This window comes from Amphibalanus amphitrite, unplaced genomic scaffold (genome assembly GCF_019059575.1).
Source record: "Amphibalanus amphitrite isolate SeventyFive unplaced genomic scaffold, NRLGWU_Aamphi_draft 000785F_arrow, whole genome shotgun sequence".
Taxonomy (NCBI): Eukaryota; Metazoa; Arthropoda; class Thecostraca; order Balanomorpha; family Balanidae; genus Amphibalanus; species Amphibalanus amphitrite.
The window spans coordinates 16,912-42,776 of NW_024882279.1; the positions used below are offsets into that span (position 1 = coordinate 16,912).

The window sequence follows — 25,865 nt, forward strand, 5'->3', positions numbered from 1 at the left end:
CAATTTGCATGCATTTAACATTCATACAGCCCGGCAACAGGTCCCACCAGACAGCATGGCACGGCCTTATAACCTGAACGGCTCTCGGATGGTTACAAGCTTCAATTTGAATCGTGTATTGAAATTCCAGTGTCTGTAATACTTTGAGCTGCTCCATCAATCTATTCCGATAAAAAAATAAAGAACAGTTTTCAATATCCCAGCGAATAGGAATTCTGGTTACGCTATACTATCACATAAGCTCAAAACTCATCAGGGCTGATTGGATCACACAAAAACCACCCCAGGAACCCTGGTAATATCTTCAGGAGGTGACGTTATTGGGCTTATTTGCGGTGTGTCGGTGCCGGCGCGGGCGTGAACGGCCCATTTTCTGCTGCACATCCATCACCGGAGGCGCCATCAAAGGAAACTCGGCTGGCAGACGCTCGTTCATCACAGCCGCTGACGTGGATGTGTGTACGAGGGAACACCGTCGGCCGCGGCGGGCTGGATGTATGGTGGGCGACGGGCGGTGGGGAGGGGGGGGGGGGGACGGAGGACAGGGCGGATCGCGGCCATCCTTCTCTCCGTACAATTTCCCGCACATATAATACATAGATGGAGTGAGGACGGACCCGGAGATGCACGCTATCAGACAGCTGAAGACTGATGGCAGTCGCAGAGCAGTAACACGACGTCAGGGAGCTGATGATAGTTTGGAAGAGCTCCGAGAAAATGATGAGTAATGGTCTCGTGGGTGTTTTTGAGGCTGTGTTACGCTCTCGCAGAGTGAAAAGGAACATTTATCAATCTGAGCACCAAGTTTACTCGGAGGTAGTTAGTTTCACTGAAAACAGTTCAGTGTTTCGTGTGGGACACCTTCAAAACGCAAACACGCATCCATTCTGCATTTACTGGAGCGAACACCTCATGCACCGCCTTCACCGCTATTTAGCAGCAGCCACTATACGGCACAAAACCACGGTCCTAGCCCTTCCATCACGAGAATCACCTACTCTGGGGACTCCTTAGCGCCTCCACGGCTCTGCAAAACTGCCGTGGCAGCGCTGGGGAACGGTAATACCCAACTGGTCGGGCCGCGCTCTGCGATACAGCGGTCGTTGGCGACTTCTGTCGCTATCTGCTGGCCAAGGGGAGTGTTCCCGGACGTTTCACGGTCACCGGCTGCGGCACTGTTCAGAGGAGATAGCCGTAGACACTGGTGTGATCCAGCTAAGGGATTGCCGCGTTCTATCAACGCTGGAGAACGCTATTGGGATAGCACAGCCGGGTTACTGGGCAAATGGCCAAAAGAAAATGATGCGGGCGATCAATCGTGCCAAATGAACGAACGAAAATAAAATTCAAACCCTTTTTAACAGCACCTCTGACGCGGTGACGCCGTTTGCTGAATAGGACCGCAGCACGGAAACTCCAGAATACACAGGAGAGCGTCAGTTTGAAATACGGCCGTATTGCAATGGGCGCGACCTTTACATACAGCATAACTTCATGCAGCCGCTGCATGACCTCCAGAAAGTTCAGACGTCATGCCACCAAACTTTGTAAGCTGGAACAGTTAGCGGTTATATTCGAGGGTAAATGTGTACGCAGTCGTCCTGCCACCTCTTCTCGGTATGCATTAGAACTTTATCATTAATTCAGAGCATGGAATACGAACTCAAGAAGATACTTCACCAGCACCTGAATGAATCGACTTCCTGTATAAGTTAAATGCTGGCTTAAGCGAATGTAAATATGTTATGAAATTCGGCTAAGATCTGCCCTCGCCCCGTTGGGAGGGGGGCAATTTGGCCCCCCCCTGTGGTTTTTCCTGAATAGCAAGAAAACGGCGGCGCGCAGCGCCGCCAAATTTTTAGTACCTTCCCGAGCATCAGTTTGACACCTTCACACCAAATTTCAAGTCTTAGGTCACTTAGGTCAGGAGTTATTGAGGTCAAACTGAGGTCATGTTCGAGCAAAAATGAGCAAAAAAACATGCAATCTTGAAACGCTCACCAAATCTACAGTTACCAAGCAATTTCAAAGTTCTTTACATGGTCTAGTAGACAAAAAGCGGCGCTACAAAACTGCTATCTCGGATTTTCAAAATTTTGGTTTTTTGACCCCAAAAAAATCAAAAAAATGATTTTTTTAGAAAAAAAACTAAAAAATAAAAAAATCCGATTGTCAAAAAACCGGAATTTATGTGATAGTTCCTGCACACTTCTATATACATACCATAATTTCAGATCGATATCTCGTTTTTTGGCCAAGTTATAGCGAAAAAAACTGTTCAAAAATGATGACGTCAAATTTTTGAACTCAATTTTTAGCGATTTTAGACCACGTAGGGCATAACAAAGACCACCATTGAACTCCCCGTGACGAGCTGCATCGAAACGATGCCCATTTTATGCAAAATATCAACTTTGAAATTTGACCTAATTTGACCTGTCCTTGACCTGACCTTGACCAAAACGTGACCTAAGCTGGCCCCAAAGGCTGCCTGACCCACATAATCGTATTTGTCATGTAAAATGGACCATAGAACATGTATAACACGACACTTTCATATTGTGACCCCCCAGTGACCTGACCTCTGTGATCTGACCTGGTATCAGTGACGCGCCTCTCGCTCAAATAGCAAATAGCAAATAGCAAAATATGTGTTAAGTATAATTACTCAAATAGCAAAATATGTGTTTGAAGAACATTTCCTCATCGATGATTTTCAATTAAATGTATGTTACTCGATTTTACAACGCATTTCTTGAAATGCCTGTAAACGGTGAAAATTCGACCTTTGACTTGACCTGTGACGTAATCGGTTTGACCTAGGTCAATAAAATTGGGTCACAAGGTAGTTCCCTGATAGGGCTATCCAACACCGTTTGCCGCTTGTCGCTAGGTTGCGTGGTTCTCGAGATCTTAGGGGGGGGGGGGCAAATTGCCCCCCTCCCCAACAGGGCGCGTTGCTCAGCTGAGCCCAACGCGGCGCGGGTTAAAAGCGAGCCGTTTTTTATGATAAAAGGATTGATATTCCATTTATTGGTGATTCAAATCTTTTTTTAATGAAAAAATAATAGAGTATGGGCCCGAGACGAGATTACTTTTCGCGCAGTTGGGTTCGCTCAATAGACAGTGGCAGGTCAAAGCTATATGATAAAAATAGCAAAGGCTCTGCGTTGATAATATTATCTCATATACACATAGAACATGAAGAGACATTTCGCTAACGTCTATCTACCAACACATCACAAAACGATATTGATGTGCACATCAGACCATATCACAAAATGATGGGACGACTCTTACGTAATGCTAAATGCATCTAAGCGAACGCCGTCGTCAGGACGACGACGCCTATCACAAGGAGCGGAAAAGAGAGGAAGAGGGATTTGCGCGATATCGCCGCGGTCGGACTCACCTTGTTGGCGACGTTTGGGTCGATTTTGGCCATGGAGAAGAGCTCCTTGATGCCGGAGACGTTGCCCTCCTCGGCGGCGCAGAACAGCGCCGACACCACGAAATTCTCATCCTGCGAAAAAATATCGATCAATAAGCTCACAAATCAAAATTCACGGAAAAGGGGTAAAGCACACGCCAGTTGTGCTACTTAAAACTATTTATGCTACTGAAGTCACGTATTTTGTATGAATTAGGTATACGAATGCCATGGATTACGAGGAATCGTCAAAGTTGGTGCAATGCAACTTGGTACAAAAGTCGTACAATGTCCATTGTACAAATTTTTAAGGATAATGTTCTCGGATATCGCTTTGTCCAATGTCCCTGTGCTCAGCGGACCCGAATTGCTCCGTATTGAGCGCTGGAGGTGGCAATATAGGAACGGACGATTGTCATTGCGGGTGACTGCAATAACCCATATTGCCGGTAATGTGTTACTCATGGGAAAACACATGCCAGGTCCAGCGGCGTGCCCCACCCTCTGCACTTCTCATCCTCTTATCCTTTCATCTGTTTTTATCATCGTCCCTTTCCCTGCAACTTTGCACCTATCTCTGACATTCTTCCTGCATCTATCACATTTCCTTAGTGATATGAACTCAGCAATTCGTCTTCCACACTCTGCCCTGTCCAAGGCTGCCTGTTCTTCGCCGTCTCCACGGTCCCATCTCGCCCCACCACCCCACCAAACGTCTCTATGGACACACATCCTGCCGTTTCTTGGTAAAGGGTTGGTCGGTGGGTCGCTCGATGGGTCGCCCGCTCCATGGGTTCCAGGGCCTCCTCTAAGGATTTTTCACTGGGTGGGCAAAATTTTTCGCCGCTCCCCTGCCCAAGGGCAGATCCAGTCACTTGTTTTGGGGTGCAACCATTTTCACCTGCGACTGGGGGGGGGGGGGGCGGGTTAAGGCCTATGTCACTTTCACAGTCAACCAACTGTGCCATTTATAGTTTAACGTTTGTTGTGTGTGATATGGTATTTCGTGTGTATTTCACCTTATAGGTATGCCTATTGTTTACATTAGTGATATCAATAACGGAAAATCAGGATACCGATACCAAACCAAATGCCAACCAAAACCATGAAAAATACCGAAACCAAACCAACTTGGGAACATGAGGGAAATACCAACTTTTTACCGAATTCGTATCCTCTTATACATTAGCCGGATTCGTAATACCAACAAAATACCAACAACATTAGGATCAAAATACCAAATACCAAGTTGGTATCAGTTTGGTATCGGTATACCAAAAAGTTGGTGTCCGATTGACATCTCTAGTCTACATACATTTAAAATTTTAAGAAGACTGCAAAAGTGCAGAGTTAAACTTACTATGATTGCTCCTTGAACCAGAAATCGAATAGGTAGGTGAGGCTCGCTGCCTCTTTTTAGGAGGCATGGTCAGCTTACTCTTGACGCGTCCTCTTGATCTAAATACGGCTTTTATTGACCTTAATCTACTTGTAATACATCCTTGGCCTTGTAGCGCGCTACCCTGCTGGTCCATGCCGGTCTTTGAGGGTCCCACACTGACCTCTGAGGCCCCATGCTGGCCTGTAAAGGCCCATATTAGCCTCTGAGGGCCCCGCACTGGATTCTGAAGACCCGATGCCGGCCTTTAACCATCCCCTGTATTGGTGTTTTTCCAGCCGCGAACGTAGGTACTCGTATAGGGGGGGGGGGGGCGTTGGACCTCCCTTGCCGTTTCGCCCCTGATCGAGCTAGAGCTTCGCGGAAAAAAACAAGCGTGCTGCCCGTGACGAGAGGAAGCCGATGATACCCAATTTTAACCCTCGCCGGCACAGGCCATTGCGTGATGCGTCCTTCGGCGGCACGATCCCCCTTCCCTCGCGTTTGGCCCCTGATCAAGCTAGAGCTTCACGGAAAAAACGAGCGTGTTGCCCGTTACGAGAGGAAGCCGATGATACCCAATTTTAAGGTCCTAGGTTTGTTTGTTTGTTTGTTTATTCAGTATATTGCCAACGGGATAAGGCCTCCCACTAAAAGGCAAAGTCATCCGTATAAAACAATAAATACAAGTCGTAAACAGGATATTACACCACACGCATGATCACACTTTTCATCACCACGGACCTACTGTCATGAAAAAGGTCAACATGGGGACATCGAGCTATAAAATCATTGGCAAGTCGGGGCAGTCGGCAAAACATCCCGTTCTTGACTGAATTTACCCTGGCGACAGGTTCGAAGAAGCTGGCCCGGTAGCGAGTAGTTCTTGATGGCACACGAATGGAAAAACAACTTAAAAGGTACATGGAGTCACATCTGCTTTTAATAATACTATATAACAGAGTAATGTCATGCTGTAGCCTGCGAGATGTGAGTGATGGCAGCTTAAACAGCGCTAGCAGTCCGTCATATGAGAGGTCAGATGACATCCTTCTGTTCGCAGTGCGGTGAACAAGCCATAACAGGAACTTATGTTGTACACGCTCTATCCTGTCCAGATGTGTTTTTGCCGCGCCTGACCAGATCTGGGATCCAAATTCTGAGACAGAACGGACGTTAGCAAAGTATGCGGCCATGACGGCCCCTTCATTCAACTGCCCATTCTTTCCATGACAAAACTGAAACGATTGCATGAGCACACCCAAAGCACGGCGAGCCTTAGAAACGATGAAATCGACGTGTGCGTTGAAGGACAGTTTGCTGTCTAAACTCTAAAAGCACACCAAGGTCGCGCATTGTGTCTACTTTTTCTAAAACTGTTCCATCGACGGTGTATACATATCGCACAGGGTTTCGTTTAAGCGTGACCGACATGGTTTTGCACTTTGATGCATTGAGAGACAGTTTCCATGTTTCGGCCCAATCTGAGATACGGTTCAGGTCATCCTGGAGAAGGATGCAGTCGTTGTGCGACCGCACATGTCTAGGTCATCGGGTGACCTTCCAGGTCAGGTCAATGACCCGAAAACCGGGAAAATCGGGACCTGTTAGAAAGTCGTAAAGTGTGGCTGTTATGTGGTTTTCCGGGGTGCTGATCACGAATATCGTGTTAGTTTTGATCAGAGATGTGATGTCTTTAAGCATTTAGACCAGGTCGGGTCAGGTCAGGTCAGGTCAACCGGTAGGGGTTGTGACGTGTATTCGTAATACGTGTCAACCGCCTCTGACAGCTTCGTAACATGTTACGAAGGCACCAAAACTACTTCGTAAATGTTCAAATGGTTGCTAAATTCGAATTCAGCTAAAAAACTAGCCTAGAACATGAAAAACTCGAAAAAGTGAACCGAGGTCACCCGAGGTCACCAAAGGTCAGTGACGTGACCTGACCTTCAGGTGACCTTGACACCCACCCTTATGTACACTGTAAACCAAATCTACAAGTTGGCTCCTTGTTACAAGTTTGGTTCCAATTCGCATAGGCGTCACCTTGTCGATACCTTGTCGATTCACCAACCACAGGCTTGTTTGCCAACAAACTAACGGTTTGTCTACAAGTTTGGTTCCAATTCGCATAGGCGTCACCTTGTCGATACCTTGTCGATTCACCAACCCCAGGCTTGTTGGCCAACAAACTAACAGTTTGTCTACAAGTTTGGTTCCAATTCGCATAGGCGTCACCTTGTTGAGTACTAGTTTGGGCCTTGTGGACCTACCAACTTCTGGATAGGCATAGTCGTTTCCTTGTCGGTTCACCAACCCCTGGTTTGTTGATGAACTAGCCTTTGACTGGGCATTGCTAGCTTACGAATTGTCAACAAGTAAGTGTACTAACGCTCTGTTCGAACTTGTTCTTCCTTACAATCGCTTTGTTTGCGTTGATAACCTTAAGAACTTACGATTCGCGTTCGTTTTCAATTGCCACGATACTGAATCAGGAAATATTTTCGATACGGACAGGTTATTTTTTGGCTGCAAGTGGTGCACAAAACCATGACTGGCATCAGTTATTGCTCAAAGGCTTGCGCTGACAAGAAACGAAAAACTGATGGGTTATATAATCAATGAATGCATACACCACATCCATTCGGAAGTTTCTGGAATCATTAGTATTTATTACGGTCACGTAATTAATACTATTGACTGGAGACAATTCCGAGTGCATACCTATTTTCGAATGGATGTGGTAAATGCATGAGGTAGGTATACCCAGTAGGTATACCTATCGTGCACCGTCAGCATATAAGTCTTTGAAGCAAGAACTGCTGCGTATGTGGAAGAACATGGTTTTGTGCACCGCATCAAGCCAGAAGTATAACATGCCCGTGTGACGAATATTTCCTGAACATTAAGCATAACAATCATGCAGTTGCACGATCACGCTGATATTTCGAATAAATCATGATCGCCAACCAGATTAGCTTTTACAGCCCATATATGTCCATCAGGTTAAAAATACAAAGAGTTGAATTAAAGGCAAATAAATGTATTTAAATATAAAAAAACACCGACCGCAAAACATCTGCTCACATGTGCATGCACACTGCACAGGTCTGGCCCACTTACATTGCGCGCGCAGGGGAAGGGAGGCGTCTCGACCGCGGGTATAGGCACGATTAGTGCGTCCCGCAGGCCAGAGGGAGCCTCACTCATAGCACGAAAACCACAGTTCACAGATTTCACTTTTTACTGCACAAATGCTGGAACAGCCCTCGTCGCTGCTCCAGGCTGCACGGCGGCCGCGCGACAACTGCTGGTTTGAAACCGCCGCGCCGGGGCCCGCTAACGGCGGGCGGCGACCACTGATTGGTCCGCCAAGTCTGACGTCAGGCGCAGCTGACCATGTGTATGCTGACCAGCTGACCAGTACAAGTTAGGCGGCAACAGGTTTCCAAAACTGGTTAAGAAACAATCGTTGAAACAAATGTAGAGTTGGTCTGGATGCTGAGAAGTTGGTGTGCATAGTAACTATTGACTCGTAGTCGTCACCTGACAAGCAATGCACCAGACAACGGCTTGTTTAAAAAGTATCAGTTAGTAAACATACCAAGAGATGATTGGTTATATTACACAAGACTTGTCAATTTGGTTTACAGTGTATGGGAGCAACATCAAATCACATGTTTGAACGTTTGAAATCACGAAAAGCTTGCAAACGCGAGCCGACATACGCCGAATCGCGATTTCGGCCAAACATGGTCACGGAAAAGAGGTCACAGGTCGCGAGTTATTCGCAAAAAATCGAGGTGGGTCCTTTCGACTCCCCCCTATACGGGCGAGGGTTACCCCCGAGTTGCTGGGGGGGGGGGCGTTCAACGCCCCCACTTTTTTCGCTGGACCATAGCAAAAAAAAACGGCGCGCCGCAGGCGCGCCAAATTTTGGGTACCTGTAGGGAATTGATTGACGTTTATTGTGACAAAATTTCAAAAAAATCGTCTGGAAAATTTTTGAGATATCGAGGTTTCAGTGACGTCATGATTTCTTGGTTTTCGACCAAAAACTTTATGGGTGGAGACTTCCACTGGCGTCCAACTGGCGTCTAACTGAGCAGACGTCCAAGTTGGCGTCTAACTTGGCGTCTAACTGTTGGACGGAGACTTCCAAGCCAGACGCGTCTAAATTTAGCTGTCGCCAGATAGACACAGCCGCCGTTCAGCTAGACGCGTCTATGACTTAGACGCGTCTAGCTAGACGCGAAATGGAAGTCTCCACCCTATGTGTTCAAAAAATCATAAAAAATCACAGAATAGACATACAGACATGCCGCCATTAGACTGACAATACCATGAACAATCAAATGGCTATCTTCGATTATTGATTATCGTTCCTCATTTTCCAAAATCTTGAACTGAATCTTGGCAATTTCTCATGACTACTTCACGACCATGATACATGCATTTCTTAAATTGAACTTTTTGAGCCAAACACGTACACATATGATAAAATGAATGTCACCATCGTGTTCTACGCCCCAAATTACCCATAAAACATGTGTCACAGGCTGCGAATATCAGTTTTGATTTTCGGGGATATGTGCCTACCCGGTTGACCTGACCTTGACCCTGACCTATGCTTGACTGACCCCTACATGGAGCTGTCACTCTTGTAGGCCTTATATGATGGATTGTGCACCGTTTTGACAGAGTTTATGACGAGAGGCGCCCATTGTGAAGTCCCGAAGTCCATGCTACTGAAAGTCTGATTTCAGGTGTTTGACGTGACCTTGACCCGACCTCTGACCTCAAAATTCAACTTAAAAGTACTCATCTGAAGCGTCTCGTCGCGTTCTTTCGTTTGCCGCCTCGTTCGTTTCGCTGCGCATATTGGTTCTCGAGTTATCGGCTGAGGGCGTTTAACGCCCCCCCCCCCCCAGCAAACGGTGGGTGGCGAAATACCCCAGCAACTGCCGGGTTAAGGACCTGCATCGGCTCTGAGGGCTCAACTTGGCCTTTTCTGGACTCTGGGGTCCAACACCAGCCCAAGCCTGTCTTTTAGGGTGGATGGGACCCTGAGGGTCCCATCCTTGCCTCAAGGACCCGCATTAGCCTTTGAGAGCCTCAAAGGCTAAAGCCGGCCTCTGATGGCCTCAAACTGCCATTTTCAGGCCCTGTACTGGTCTCTGAGGGCCTTAAACTGGCCTCTGAGGGCACAAACCGACCTTTAAAGGTCCCACACCGGTTTCTGATGGCCCATTTTCTGCCTCTGAGATCCAAGACTGACCCTTTTGTGCCTCTGAGGGCCCCGTACTGGCTTCTGAAGGATCGATGCCGGTCTCTGAGGACCAATGTCAGTCTTATAAGGGCCTCACACTGACATTTGAGGCCCACATTAACCTCTGATGGCTCCAAATTGAGGCCCTATTTAGTCCCCAATCAGCCTATAAGGTCTCTGATGGCCCTATTTTGTTGTGTGGCTGGGGACCCATGGCTTACACCCTTAGGCGTCACGCACTGGCCTCTGAGAGCCCACATCGGCCTCTGGGGTTCCATACGGGCCTTTGAGGCCGCTATGGCCATGGGCCCCTTAAGCTAGCACCCCCCCCCCCTCCGAGAGTTGGCAAAGTTGCCAAGTTGCCCCCACCCCCAAACGCCAAGTCTGCTACCGCCCCTGCATTCAGATGCATCCATTGTAAAAAAAAAATAACCTGCACTGCAGTGATTGGGGGCTGGGGCACTGGCTGCTAGCAAGTTTTTTTTCCGGGAAACGGAAGTGGTAGTTCCTACCGGACGTCTGACCGGACCTTTATTTTTGCATTTGCTTCTGGGTGGGCAAATCGACGCCACTGGGTGGGCAATTGTGGTGACTGGGTAGGCATTTGCCCACCCAGTGGGTATGTTAGAGGAGGCCTTGATGGGTTCCGCTCAATGGGTTGCTCAGTGGGTCACCCACCCGGTGGGTCGCCCGCTCAATATCGATGGGTCTCGCTCGGTGCACCTTCCGGCACCGGCGGGAACGGACCAGGTGCTGTGTGTCGCGTCCAACAGCCATTTATCACGGACCGGGTGTCATGGCCGTGTGACACCCATGGACCATGCACGGGACGGCCTGCACCATCGACTCACGGCCCCGGGTAGCGCCATGCAACCGATGCAGGTCGCAGGTCGATGGTGAAAAGGAAGAGAGGAATGGACGTGTTACGACGAGATAATATTAAATGAAATTTACAGGTGCCGCAGAGGGTCGATCGCTTCCAATTTACCTTTTAGGATGACATCAGCAAGAATCTTGATAAGACATTTCGCTGAAAGTGGCTCGAGTGGCTTAAATCGACAATCTTCGCCGACACTGTAGCTTTCGCAAGCGAGAAAGGTCGCGTGTTTAGGCTAAACGTTTAATGTTTGACCTGAACCCAAACAAACACGCTGCCTTGTTTGTGTCCATGGCGGGAAGCCCGGCCGACTACTCGCCCCAGCTGGAAGGAACGCGAAACACAGGCAGCTGCAGCAATCCCATCCCGTGACCCAGCGCCGCTCGCAGCTGCTCCAACCCCACCCATCCGAGACGGTGCGGGGACCGGTGAGCTCCTCTGATTCCGGCGTCTGCAGGAGCGGCTAAATCGGGAGACAGCGGCGAGCTGCTGCAGCCGAGCTGCGTGCTGCGTGTGCCCGGATCTCCAACCCAGGCAGCCTGATCTGAAGCCAGCGGAGCGGCGCAGCCATTGACCATTTATGTGACGGTATTCTCGGCTCCGGCTGAGCCCGGTCGCTACCGGCGGGGTTAGCGTTCTGACACTGCGCGACGGCGACGGCTCGGTTTTAATTCAGGTGGCTGATGCCGCCGCCAGTCCCGCTACTCTGGAAATAATCACCGGAAGAAGAACGGAAAATAGCGCGGTGAATTTCCCGGCCGGGCGACGGTCAGCGCTTGAAACTCCAGTCTAAATGAGGCTCCAAGGACCGATGTGACCTGGCGCCTAATGGCCAAGTGGAGATATGGGTCGATAGACGACCTGCATGCATGTATTTCGTTATCATGTTAGAGCGAACAACATGCCTAGCCACTCAGGGCGTCCATGTCAGCACAGACAAGACCCAGCGTTATCGGTTCTCAGGTGTTAGCGGCTGCAGGTTGACGTGAGGCCGACGGTCCTCAGGTGTTTGCCGTCCCATATTTCACCGTTCTGGCACCGTCTCTTCCCAGGTGCGTCGGTACCTGCGCTGTCATTGTGTGGGTTTCAGCGATTGAACACGGGCCCAGAGGCTGTCACGATACAGCCCCGAATCACACGCCGTGAGCCCAGAGTCGCCCTCAGGGTGGTCTGCCGTGCGCCACTTCTGCCTCCGCTGCGCCGTCTATGCCGCTGCTGCGCCGGCCATGGCGCCAATTACGCGATGGCTGGGACGTTCATGTCCGGGGCGCACGGACAGTGCGGCGCTGGGCCGTGACGGTGGCCCGTGACGTGACGTCTGCCGTGACGACGTACCGCCGCGTGTCGCCGTGACATTCCGGAGAGCGACGACCGTGACGGGCCGGGCGGCGCCGCCCGTCTGGGCACTGCAACTGGCACGAATCGCGCCCCTGTGTCTGTAGGTATGTGTGTCTGTGTGTTTTCGTGCACAGAACGCTCTTGTGCAGCGTAGGACGCTGTCGTCTTTGGTAAGGCTTCTAGAAGGCGAGCCAAGAGCCGTAAAAGTTACTTCTGTAAGGTTTCACAGAGTGACCCCAAAGAAAAATTATCTATCGTATCTGAAACAGCCACACATTTTCAAACAGAATAAAGCTTCATAACGGACTTGTTACAGAAAAGCCGAATGCTGATGCAGAGGCCTGGTGACTGCAGTTTCCTCGCTAGTTCTGGTGAGCAGATGCACTCCGAGTAGGTATAGCTGCAGCGCACAGCCGCGCCATGCCAGCGCTTTCTGCTCAGTTGGGTGGGCGTATCTGCCCTCCACTGTGCTTCACTACCTGTCTACACTTAGCTTTTACTGAGGCCTGGGAAATGGAGCCCAACATGTGATTTTCATGATTTAGTGGTAGTTTAATTAAAATTCAGGATCGAAATTCATGAGCATGATGACCTGATTTACGTACATACGTAATCGCTTCCTGTCAACCACTGGGCTTGAGCATCTCGCCCTCGCCAGACCGCTTATCGCCCCAGACCTTGCTTCCATCGCGGGAGCTGGTCACTGTGGTCAGTGGTCACTCTTTGTGCCGCAAAAAAGTCCCTCTGTCCCACCCCACCATCACACTGCGCACAATAACCGTGGCTCTGGTAAACACAGGACGCTGTACGTGCCGCGGGCGTGCTCCCAGGCGTGTTCCTAACGCCAAAGAGGTGCGACATTTCCGACAAGTAATGCGCTGAATGCGCGGTGCTGCGCAATTGGGTGGACCGCTGAGTGCGTGCCCCCAGGGTATACCAGGGGTCACGGCCGGTGATGCTCTGGCGCTGATCAGCATGTGCCGTGAGCCGTGGCGGTACGTGCCGTTCCGTGATCCTCAGGTTATCAGGAAGGTCAGGTTCTCCACGGGGCGGAGCAGAGACACGTCCTACGAGTATGTGTGTGCTTACACGTCGTCGCGTCGGCTTACCGCAATGGCGCGTAATAGTCTAGAACAGAACCTGTCAGCACGGATCAGTGAGTCTTCCTCCGGTCATCCCATGGGATACCACCGTGGGGAGGCGGACTGCACACTGGCCAGTGGACAGCTCGAATCAACAGGGAACCGGAGTAGGAAGGGGTAGCAACTGTCTGATTGTATGTCTGTCTGCTTGCCCGTCCGATATTTTTCCCTCACCTGTCTGTCTATATCTGTCGGTCTGCTACTTTGTCTCGTATGTCTGTCTGACATTCTGTCCGCCTGCATGTTTGTCTGACATTTTATCGTCTGTCTGTTGTACGTTTGTGTGCCGCCGAAGTGTCTGACGCCCGACCCGGTTCATTACATCCTCTCGGGACACACGGCACGTGCCGGGTCTCAGGTGGATCCCAGGCAGTACCGAAATGGCACACCGCCACGACCAGTGAAGTGAAAGATTAAGTACCATGACTGCAGCATTATGGTCTGAAAATACTTCCTCCGCAGACACTGGCGTGATGGTGATTGGGGAGAGGAAGCTAGAGCTTTTGCTGTCAAATTGGTTTCATCAAAGAGTGAAGTACAGGGAAGTGCCAGAAACACTCGTAAATGCGTGGCGATGAGCGCTTATTGCACTTCACGATCGCATTTATTAATGAGATCACCTTGTTTCATCATTTCACATACATCCAAGACGGCTGGCGGCTGCCACGTATAGTTCGTGGCATTTCGCAGCTCCAGCCTTTGGTGTCAGCCGCGCGGCAGCTGCTCCAAAGCGAAGTCGGCAGCCACTCGGGCAAATCTCATTCATGTCAGGCGGGCGGTGGTTGTGACGGTGGAGGCCGGGTAATATCTGGAGACTCCGTCTGTGTCAGTGTTCCGGGCAGTCGCAGAGGCGAGCGGGTCCGTCCGCCGTCCGCAGAGCAAGCCGAGCGTTTCCGTGGTGGAACATTCCCCGGCCGCCAGTGTGTGGCAGCAAACCGTTAGTGATATCAAACTTTCGGAGAATCATGGTAACCTGAGCTCAGCCTGCCGGTGGCTGACAGCTGCAAACCGACGCTCGATGATTGCTTGCGTGGTGGTCTCTGCGTTCACTAGAAAATACCTGTGGCAGGATTCTGAACCGCTGATGGATGTCGGAGCTGACACAAAAAGTGTAATCCGCTCGCGGTCATCTGCCGAAGGCTGTCCGCTGAGTTCCAATGCAGAGATCGCCTACGCAGTACTTTGATACAAGATACTTCTGAACAGATATTCACCAGAACCGTCGTCCGAGCGCAGTGATCTTCTCTCATAGTTTTTCAACAACCCCTCCACTTTCCGTCTCCCATTACAGCTAGGACTCGGGAGCTGTCGTGCGGCAATGGCCGTCAGTCAGCCACTGGAGCGGCAACAGGTGTAGCCAGGCCCCACTCAGGTGGGTAGCAGCACCACCTGTGATCAGCGGCCGTCTGACGGACAGGCCGCACACGAGTCCGTCATTCCGTTACCGCACGACAGTCCCACGGCGAGCGGCGAACGACAAAAACTCGCCACACGATGATCACCAGCGACTGACGAAACTCTGCCCGTGAGAAAACGACGTAACTCTGGCTGTGAGAAAACGGACAATGATTGGGCGGCTGCTGGAGTTGGAGAAAACTGATTAGAACTGCTGAAACTCACGATACGCTGCCGTTCACGAGAGAGCTTTTTTCTCAATCGCTGCACTGAGAAACGGTTGAGCATACTTTTTTTCTGTACCAGTAATGTTGCAGGTCGGTTGAAGATCTTATCATTTGGCGATTTTTAAGGGTACCTGCCTATCAACATCTAAACAAATAGTGAGGTTATACGGCTACCACTACAGCGGAGTAGTTAGTTCTAAAGTGTAATTGTTATTTTGGTGCATCACGCTTGAATTACCCTGAATTTACAGCCTTTTGCTTTAAATTTCAGGATAAATCCACCAGCGTTGCAACATGTATTTTTAGTAAATTTAAAAATTGAAAGTGACTCTCTTCAGAAGATTTACTGCCTTAATTATCTCTCCCGTGCATACAAACGAGGTCAGTAATGTGAATAATCGCGCTCATTTTAGCCTGTTCCACCGTCGACCCTTTTCTCTGCCGTCGGCGGCGCAGTGGTCCGCTCCAGGCCGTGCTGTGAGGTCTGTCCAGCGACGAAAAATTAACAACAAATATGGAGCACTGGATACTGAACACTTAACAGTGAACATAGGTGTCGTACATACCTATAGAACGCTGAAAAATGAACGGCACACACTGAACACTGGACAGTGAACAGTGAACGCAGACAACAAATACTGAACGGTGAAGGATGAACAAGTCTCTCGCTTTGTCTGTGACCTGTCATCGCCACTCTCCCACGGTTTCGATACGTTCAGCGCGCCCTGTCACTCTACCAGAGCGACGACCGCCCTGCTCCATCGGTGCCGATTGTGGAAGTCACGTTCATGGCCTGACTGCCACCCACTGGGCCCACTCGAGGCGGATGATGAGAGCCAATGACAGACTGCCTGTGCCGAGAACGGTGCACAACGGACGACGGACAACACAACACAACGGACGACCTGGCTGGGACAGTAGGTGGTCCCTCGAGGACCACGCACGATCATACTACACGAATGACCCAATCAGACCAATGGCGCAAAATGACCTCGCAGTCGGCGCGCCCTAACCCCCAACAAACAACAAACAAACAAGACCCAATCAGACCGATCATTTTCCCCTCCCACACCAGTCTCGGGCAGCCCAACCAAGACCGTCTGTGGTTTGCCATCGGTGATCCTTGTATGTACTATGTAAGTAGTAAGTACGTCCCCATGCCTCTCGATTCTAAGTGCTCACACTGGAGATCACTGTCTATAACCATACATATTCCCGTTATTACTTCAGAACTCATGTAACATCTTTTTACATTTACAACCATTTACAGCTTTAGAATTTGTCAACTTAACTCAAGAAATTGGGTATGACACTGGCCAGTTCCCAGTCATGATAAAATTGAAGCATTCGACAAAATACAAAGCACCTAAATACCTATGCACTGATATCCACCTGAACAGCCTCCCGAGCACCCCTCGCACCGATATCTCACCCTGTGGGAGGACCTGCTGCTGCGGGCCATCTCTCCGTCCCTCGCCGCCGGTGCTCGACGCAGCCGTCGGCCTGCCTCCGTTCGGCGTCCCTCTCACTGGCACACTCCCCACCCGATACGTCGGCCTCGACGGTCCAGCCCCACGGCGACCGCCGACAGCGATTCTAGCGGTCGGGCCCAGAACTAGTGGTTCTGCCACCGCCGCGCCGCTCACAGCGCCATCCACCCTGGGCTTGCAGCTGACCCCTCCCCGTTCGCAATTAGCACGGAGTTTTGATCGAGGCTGGTACCGTATAGTGCATAGTTTAGGGTTTATAATTATGAAAAGTGGCGTTGAAGTTTAAAATATCAATCTTCAAAATGCAGACAACTTGTATACTATTGGTAAATATAAAATCTGCAATCGGTTGTATCAGGCCGGCGAAACAGTGCCATAGAACGTGTTCACTCTTGAATATTTCTTTTGCTGGATATCTGCCACCCAGAGTTTCGGCCAGGGTATGTTGCCTGCAGGCCTTAGATCTAGGCCCTGTTATTTATCGAGCTGCAAAGTAAATGCAACGCTCGGAAAAATGGCTAAGTGCTTTCTTAACCCGCGCCCGGCTGGGGGTCCTGGATTTCCACGCCCTGCTGGGGGGGGGGGGTGTTTGAACACCCCCCCCCCTTGTAACTCGGCTCCTGGGCCACGTAGCGATACGCGGAAGGCGGCGTTCGAAAGAGCGTAAAAAATAATGACGAAATCACTTCGGTCAATTTTTTGGTCAGGTCAAAGGTCAGGTCACCAGAGGTCATTGAAGGCAAAATTTCGCCGATTTCCAGGTCGAATGTCGAAAATTTCCAAGAAGCCAGCGCATAACTTGGGAACCAATAGAGCTACAGCGCCGCGGAAAAGCGCATTCGATAGCTCTATTACCGCCCTTTCTGAGTAATTTTCTCAGATTTGACCTAACGTCAAGGTTTTGCCTGCAGGGGGCAAAAACTGCAAAAATAGCCGATTTTTTCGGAAACAGTTTTTTCTGCAATAACTTTTGACCCAAGCCTTGTGCGAGCTTACTTTTACCGGCATCGTGTTCCTCTCGTCAAGACGCATCGAATGAACTATAACTTGACCTTGAAAGGTCAACTTGAAAATTTGACCTCAGGTCAAGGTCATGACCTGACCGGAAAGGGTCATGTTGCATATCAGTCGATCCGTATCGTCGAGCTGAACACATCTAAGGCGTTTTCATCGCTCTAGCATGCCTCTATCAAAAGTTATTTGCGAAAAACTGTTAGATACCATTCGTGACCTAAGATGACCTCAGGGCATAAACAAGGGTCACGGACACCATTTTCATGTTCAGTGTGTCTAAACCACTTGTAATTCGGTGTTTGGGAGTGTTTATAATGTCTTTCGTCCAAAAGAGGCGCATTTCAATTTTCTCCCATTGACTTATAATGGGGAGGTCGCAAAATTGACCTGACCTTAGGTCATCGATATCAAAATTCTGAGATAAACGTTTTGTACATGCTATTGCTCTTAGCAATCGCTGAAAGTTTCAAAGCGATCGGTCACTCGGTGTAGCTATGACAGACATTGAAACTTTTTATCAGGTGAGGTCACTTCAAGTGACCTGGTGACCTGACCTTGAATGACCTTGGTCTGAAATTTTCACAACATGTGTAGAATTGATGTATGATAAGGTGTACCAAAAACATAAAACTTTATTTTTATCTTTTCCTGAGCCAGCCGCCAACGTAACACTCATAGGAGCTTTTTAAAGCCTTAGCATAAGTCTGAAAGTCAGCTCAATTAAAACTCCTGTGTATTTAAAAACAAAGCGGGATGTAGGCGAATCGCCGATCAGACAGGTCACGCAAAACAAGCCAACAGACAGATGACAGACGTTCTTTTCGTTTTCCATTCTAGTGATAGAGAAGCAGGGTTTTTGGATGAGAATATCCACCAGCTGCCCAGTACAGTTTCATTTGGCACAGTTTTCAAGCACAACGTTCATTTTAAAACATGAAATACAATCATAGATACTTCAAAGAAAGCATTATTGCCTTGGTGGTACAATTTGATCCTATCTGGAAAGATAGTTGCATGTTGTGATCGATAAGACGCTGTTGCTCTCGCCCAGCGCGAGATGAAGATTTAGCGACACGGCAGTGCAAACAATGGGGTAAGCTCAAAGAATACGAGTAATGTTCGAAACTTTTAGCTACAGCGACGTTCACCGTGCCATGCATATTGCATAATTTATTGAAGCGTATCAGTTCGAAGTTTCAATCAAGGAATCAGAGCCAATATATAGCGCAGCAAGTTACAAATAGCTGCAGCTGAGTAGACAGTTTAGAGCGGTGCGGCCTGGACACTGAGCCGGATGACCATCACATACAAAGACGGTCAAGGCTGATTGCGATTCGGCAATAGACGTCACAGCAATCAGTGAGGCGTTTTATATTTAGCATATAAGTTCACCGCATACAATTTATTTGTGTCATGCCTCTTGGCGACCAAGTCATGTAAGCATTAGTTCAACACAGCCGCGCACGTTTCACTTTTTAGTTGAGAACGTTGCACACGACCAGTCTTTCAGGCCGTCTCCAATAAATGTTATAACATACCAGGATATATGTTGGGCCTCTGTATTCTTCAGTCAAGGCTCGATCATCGGCTGGATCACACTGACACCTAAACAAAAGCTACATACTAGCAGTCAACCAGCAGGATTTTACAGCGGAAACGAGAGCTACACCGCACCTAATGTAGAACGACACCGTGCCAATATAGCATCTCCTCGTATCTTCCTTTAGATGTTACGGTTCCTTGAACTGGAAAATACCTTAGAAGCAAAACACAGGCATCTTGGAGGAAGAGAACATCAACTCTGCAGTCAACTACAAATGTGGAAGAAGAAACTTCGACAGAAAGCATGGGTCAAGTTCAAACCCATCTAAAAATAACAGTGATGGTGGATACATGTAGCAATGAGTGAGTATCTGTCCGTAATATAACAAGAAGTGCTCCGAACTGTCAAAGGCAGGAAGCGATATCCACCTTTTGCATGTCGTCAGCTGTAGTGTTGAAACGGCCTCAGTGTTGAATATGCAGCTGTTCTTCCATAGTGCAAGTCTTTGGCCGAGAAATGATGACAATTGGCATGCTATATTCTAGTGGTGATGCGTTGCGTGAGGCATTGCGTGATGCTGATGCTCTTATCATTTGCCTCAACAGTGCTATGATTACTTTCATACTTGCCATGTACATATATAATTTACCGGTATGCTATTTCGAATTGATATTCCGAATAAGGCTATTTTGAATGAACGGCATCACGAATATAGCTTAAAGATATTAGCTTAAATAAAGCTTAACCCTATTCCTGGCGGGGGGGGGGGGCCTCAGGAGCCCCCCCCCTGAGGTTTTTTGGTTATATATCCCAAACGCGTTGAGCTAGGAAGCTCAAATTTTCTGACTTTTCCTAAAAGGCTTCTACGCAACATGTCTGAAAATTTTGAGTTGATCTGACCTCAGGTCAGGTCACCAGAGGCGGTTTGGTGACGCTACCTCAGAAAAGTTTGCAATCACGCCAGAGCTAGAGTTTTTGACCGATCAATTTCTTCTCTTCAGGGTTTAGTTAGGGTACCAGTATGTGCAATTTGTATATCTCGGAATTTTGATATCGGTGACCTAAGGTCAGGTCAATTTCGCGACCTCCCCATTATAAGTCAATGGGGGAAAAATCAACTCCCTGTTTTTACCACTAAAACGGGTCGGAATGGCCCCATATACCATACATGACTTCATATACGATCAACCTTCACTACCTTGAGGTCTGTTTTGCTGTTGGGCAGCTGTGAGGTCATGTGACGTCATCAAAGGTCACCAAAGGTTTTTGGCCAATAACTCCGTACAGGAACAAGATACAGACGCGTGGATGGTCTCATTGTCTTCAGCTCGTCAAGACGCATCGAATGATATACATGATGACCTCGAGGTCACGTGACCTGAGGTCAACCTTTGACCTTGACCTTTCGAGGTCAACATATATATCATTCGATGCGGATTGACGAGAGGATCACGATGATGCCCTTAGTTTGTTCCTATCTTGACTAATTCGAAAGTTATACGAGAAAAACTCTCTCCATATCTAGTGCCGCCATTTTGACTTTTTCGACCCCTGTGACGTCATCTTTGACCTGACCTGAAAATGACCTTAGTAAAAATTGTAGATCTTGGCCGTGCGTATCCGATGCCGTTTACCGCTTGTCGCTATCTTGCTTCGTTCTCGAGATCTCAGAGGGGGGCCGAATCGGCCCCCCCCCGCCAGTTTCTTGTCCCGGCGGAGCCCGCCAGGAATAGGGTTAAAGATAAAGATATGTAGCGAAAGTCATTTTTTAAACAAAGCACCATGATACCACTGTATAATAATGAATAATTCAATTTAATGACCTCTATGTTTTTTTTTTAGCTCAGATCTCGAGATCGTGAGAACTAAGAAGTCTACAAAAGTATCACTATAGATACGAGCTAAGTGCGTTTTAATGGCCGATCACAATGCACTTTTCACACATTACATGAACCAAGTCCGCTTTCCAAAGGGAAACTAATTCTGACTTTGCGCTTTCAGTTCGAGCTTCCACCAGAAGTGGCCTAGGGACCTGCAAGGAAAGTTCGAATTCAGGGAACCGCTTCTTATATAACACATCCTTTTCAGGAATTCATCCTGACAATCAGGTATTCAGCAAACAGTCACATCATACGCAGAAAAGCCGCTGGGGATGCAAAAGTTTGGAGTTTCTTTGGATATATATTCAGACGGAGTTAAACGCCGAGAGTGCGGAGATGGATTTTTAAGTAGAGAATAAGCGATAAGCTTCCACTAATTGATTCGCGAAATCAACTTAAGACTCGAATCCGGATACTGAAGTTTTTCAGCGATAGTTTTATTTGGTAAAGAAGATAAGTTTGTCGCCTGTATCGATCATGAAATGCTACTATAATAGCATATAACAGCATTTTATATATAACAGCATTTTAACCATATAACTACAGCACCTACTGAAGTGGTGAATAGCGAAGAAGTGAATTAGTGTCAAGTGATTCTTTTTTTGTGTGAAGAAATAAGTGTGTCTTCATTTTTAAACTAAGTGAATTGGGGAGAAAGTTATTGCTTTTATAACTCACTGACCTACAAAAAGGTCAATGAAATCAGTCCTTTCGATAGAGATGCCGAACGTCCCCGCTGGCCTTGAACATGAATAACATCTGAGCCTGCGTGGGAGTAGCTGAAGAGGTCTGTTCCACCTGGGCTGGGGTGGAAGGGTTCTGTTGCTGGCCTGAGGCAGCATCGGCGGACAGGTCAGCAGGTTCAGCTGATGCACTGGAAGAATTCAGTGGTTCAGCAGGGTGGTACACCCCATCGGAGGCCGGCAACTCGGGCGGAACGATTGGGGCACGAGGTCGAGACACAATCGAGGACGAGGTCGCTGACTCCATCTTGTCTTCCGAAATGGCCGTTTCGGAACATCGTTCGTCCAAGCCTTTTGAGAGCGTGGACGAGCCATTCGCGTTGGGTAGTTCAGGTGCAGCTTGTGGGTCTGATCGAACATTTGGTAGCTCATTCATTTTCAGAGGAATCTCAGCCAATTCTCCTGCCTTAGGCTCTTCCTCTAGCAGGTTGGACACCCGATTGGAATTCGGATCAGTTTGGGAAAGCTCTGCTGAGCACGCATTTGATTGCTGTTTCATTTGCATCTTTGATGAATCTTGCTCTTCTTTGGTTGATGCAAAGTTATTTAGGTGATCTGATCCAGTCTCTTGATTGTGAGTCGATTCCAATATGTGAGACAGCTGCCCTGGCAGAGGAGTGTTTGACGGCTGACGGGGGCGTAATAGTACGTCGGCCATTTCATCGAGGCCAGGCGGTGTCGTGCCGTCCGAACTGTCCGGCATTTCATCTTGAACATTCTTTTCCACTGGAGCGGGAGAAGTGCCCGCTACTGAAAAGTTCAGCCCGGCAGATTCTTTGACAACTGTATCATCGAAGTCACCTGCCAAATTGGCGTAGTCGAGAGCTAGTATCGATTCATTCCAGCCATCAGTAGCGCTGGAAATAAACGCCGGCTCTCGGAGAGGCGGAGCTGAACGATTCCGATGCAGTTCCTGCTCGGTTAATTGTTCCGACTCTCCAACAATAGCTTCAGCGTGGGTCGACTGTGATGACATACCGGAGGACGGCGTATCCATAATTGCTTCATTGTGCAAATGGGGAGACGCATCAACCTTCAATTTACCCGGATATTCAATACTGTCTCCTCCCAGAGATGTTGGCATGCTGGGCACCACCAAACTCCCTGGCTTGTCTTCAATCAGTTTTGCCGAGTTAAGCAAACCTTCACATTCGTCGTTTTGTCCGCAAGCATTTATCGTTGAAGAATGTGTGCTGGGTCCACCGACCGTCGATCCTACATTTTTTTGTTTTTGGTGAGTCATAATGTCCCCACTTCTGTCACATTGTGCGCTGTTTGTCTTTACTGGAGACTCATCAAACAAGGGACTAGATTGTCCCAGCTGGTTATTTGTGTCAGCGGTTGCGGGCGCTTCATTATCAGTGTGAAGTTCAGAGAGCTGAAGTTTCTCAGGCCCGTCGCTAGCGGAAACCGGCCGGGCCGTCACGTCTCTTGATGTCACAGATTCATCTTCCAATGCCTCTACGCGAGCTTCTTTTGTATCCATATCTGGTGCTGCTAAGTTGTCCATACCCTCTCCCCCAATGGGTTGAGTGTCGGTAGAAGGACTGGAAGGAACCTCGTGCTCTTTGACAGCTGTTGGTGTGTATTCAGGATCGACGTTTTTATCTTCATTCCCAAGTGCAGGAGGAGAATGTTCTGATTTATGTTCTGTTCGGCTTTCTACAGCTTCATCTGTCCTTTGGCATTGGTCACTAGCCACAGTGTCCTCGGTCGAGGCCACCTCTTGATGTTTCACTTGTTTCTCCTCAGCCGGTAATCCAATCTCCAGTGTCTCACCGGCGCGCCGGCTCGGATCGCCCGGCTGTAAACTCATCAAGGTGTCAATATCCTGCACGGCACCCTGGTGGCCAATTTGTTGCCTTATTTCAGCCTCACCCAACCGGGGGTCGACGCTGGACTCTGCACGAGCACAAACAGCCGGGGCTGCATCGACCGGCGCGCCAAACTTTGGGTCATCCGTCACAACGGTTGACTTAACATACGGAGAAGACAACAGTTTAGAAGTAACGCCTACGACATCAATGGAAGGAGAGGTGCCAAACGATGCTTCAGGAGCTAGTGGATACGCCGCGGCTTCTTCCAGCGCAGGGAGATCGTCTCCGTCCACAGGGTTCTGGGAAAACAGAGCCCGTGGTACTCAGCACAGAGCCGTCACATGTGCATGATTGGTGCGCGCCTAAGATCGATACCAGGGATGAGAAAGAAGTGTGGCAATGGTAATGTACCCATAGTGCATGACACATCCTTAGAAATGTTTAATGCAGTGTCGCTTTAGGGTCTCACATGTGCAGCCAGACGCCTCAAGGGACAATTACTTTTGGGGCACATCTTTTTACATGATCATTTTTGGTAATACATGATATCTTAGAAATATAAGCATTGTGATTTAACACACAATGTCTTCTGTCATCACATGCTTAGCGCAATTGAATGAATCTGAACGTTCGTGCGCTGAGCTTATCTTCTCTACTCACGGTACGGCTTCTCCCACCCTTTCCGGCGACATCGTATCCCTTATCCCGCTCCCGCATCCCGCTCTGGCCGACCATGGGATTTCCTCCGGAGATACGGCGCTCATTACCGGTCTATATCCTCCCAGACAGGACAGTGCCGGAGCCAGAGGCCCCACTATCGAGTGGGTGTCGCGCCACAGCACGTCTTTCCGGCCGGGAGCGACCTCCGGAAATGATACGGAAACGATTCCCGAGAAGGCACGGCAGCGCACCGCTCTGACGCGGTGTAGGTGCATTGTGTTCTACCTTAGATGGCGTGCACGACTCGTCGAGTGAGGAACACAAAGGACGGTTTATTGTTTCCAGGATGGTGGAAGATGTTCTGAAGAAATCAGAGTTTTTTTGTCTGCCGTAAGAGCACCCACACACCTACGCTGCTAGGGATTGCAGCAGCTAATTTGCGACGGCTGACCTTTTGATCTGTGAATGCTCGCTCGCTGATCATAGTCCATTGAGTGGTTTTCGGGGTTAATGACAGACATATGACGTTACTCTGGCTGGCGATTGAGTCTTTCCGACTGACTCACACCGAGTTGCCCAACTTCCGTCGGCTGCTGGGGCGCTGTGTCGGTGTCGGCGGCGGCAGTCAGCACACACTCAAAACTTTTTTACTACCTCCTGGAGAGTTCATTTTCATCAAACCCGCAAGATAATAGTATATTGAAAGGGTAACTCGCTGCTACCATTATGTGCATAGTAACGGTACGTGGTTAATATGAACTTATTCGCCAGCGAAGAGTATTATTACCATGTAAATATCAATATTACTCTCGCGATCCAAAACATCACGAAAACTCTTTCCTCCTGGGTATCGTGACTCGGGTACAGATAGTCGTTTCATGCGTGGATCTTGTTTACCCTCGTGAAGATGATATTTGAAATGGAAACAATCAGCCAATCAGAAACGAGATCGGCCGTTTGCGGTTTGAAGGCCGCGCGCATCTGTCAGTTTTCGGCCGTTGGTCTCCGAGGGCGGATGTGAGCAGTGTCGGTGCCGCGCGGCGTGGCCTTTGGTGATTGTGCTTGTGTGTTGTTCATCGCCTATAGAGCCTCTGTGGACATTTTATTGTAAGTACCGATGTGCTAGTAGAGCATTGCGTGCCGTTGAGTGGTGCTAATTTGACCTGGTTAACAGGACCCCGTGCACGGCCACGTGGCCTAGTGTTGTGAGTACGTACATTAATTTTGTTGTGATGCTACAAGTTTATGCATTTTGTTGGTGACTTTGAAAAAGCCTTGCACTGTAGTGATCCAGTCTCATTATCTCACGCACACGGGCGACCACCCAGGAACGCCGTCGCTCACTTCAAATATTGTGCGCTCTGCCTAATCCAATATGAGGGCGCTGAATGTCTTGTATTCATATTCAAATTGCATTCAAGTTGTATCGTGGTGTTTATTTACCGCTTGTGCATTGCTGAACGCTTTGTATAAATTTGTATGAATAAGTGAAGAGTCTCACAATGTTCATGGTTGGTGTGCCCCTCGTATTGTTTGTACGGAAGCCAAATATACCTACTTTGTTGCTCTTGAAACATTTTTTTTTTAGTTGGTGAGCTCCGGTTAACAGAAGCTTCGTGAAGCTTCTGAAGGAAGCGTCTGTGGGTCTGTTACCATCCTCTG

At 48.7% G+C, this 25,865-nt stretch overlaps 1 protein-coding gene across 3 annotated transcripts in view; it reads right to left on the reverse strand.

The window, feature by feature from the left end:
• Positions 1 to 25,865, reverse strand: part of LOC122366114 (death-associated protein kinase 1-like) — a 138,843-nt gene that overhangs the window by 16,607 nt on the left and 96,371 nt on the right. For 2 of the 3 annotated variants that reach the window (XM_043337962.1, XM_043337963.1), the window contains exon 10: positions 3,413 to 3,523. In XM_043337962.1, the coding sequence (XP_043193897.1) occupies positions 3,413 to 3,523 (111 nt within the window). Of the gene's footprint in view, positions 1 to 3,412; positions 3,524 to 20,873; positions 23,843 to 25,865 lie in introns of those variants that run through there. The other variant, XM_043337961.1, reaches the window with a different exon arrangement.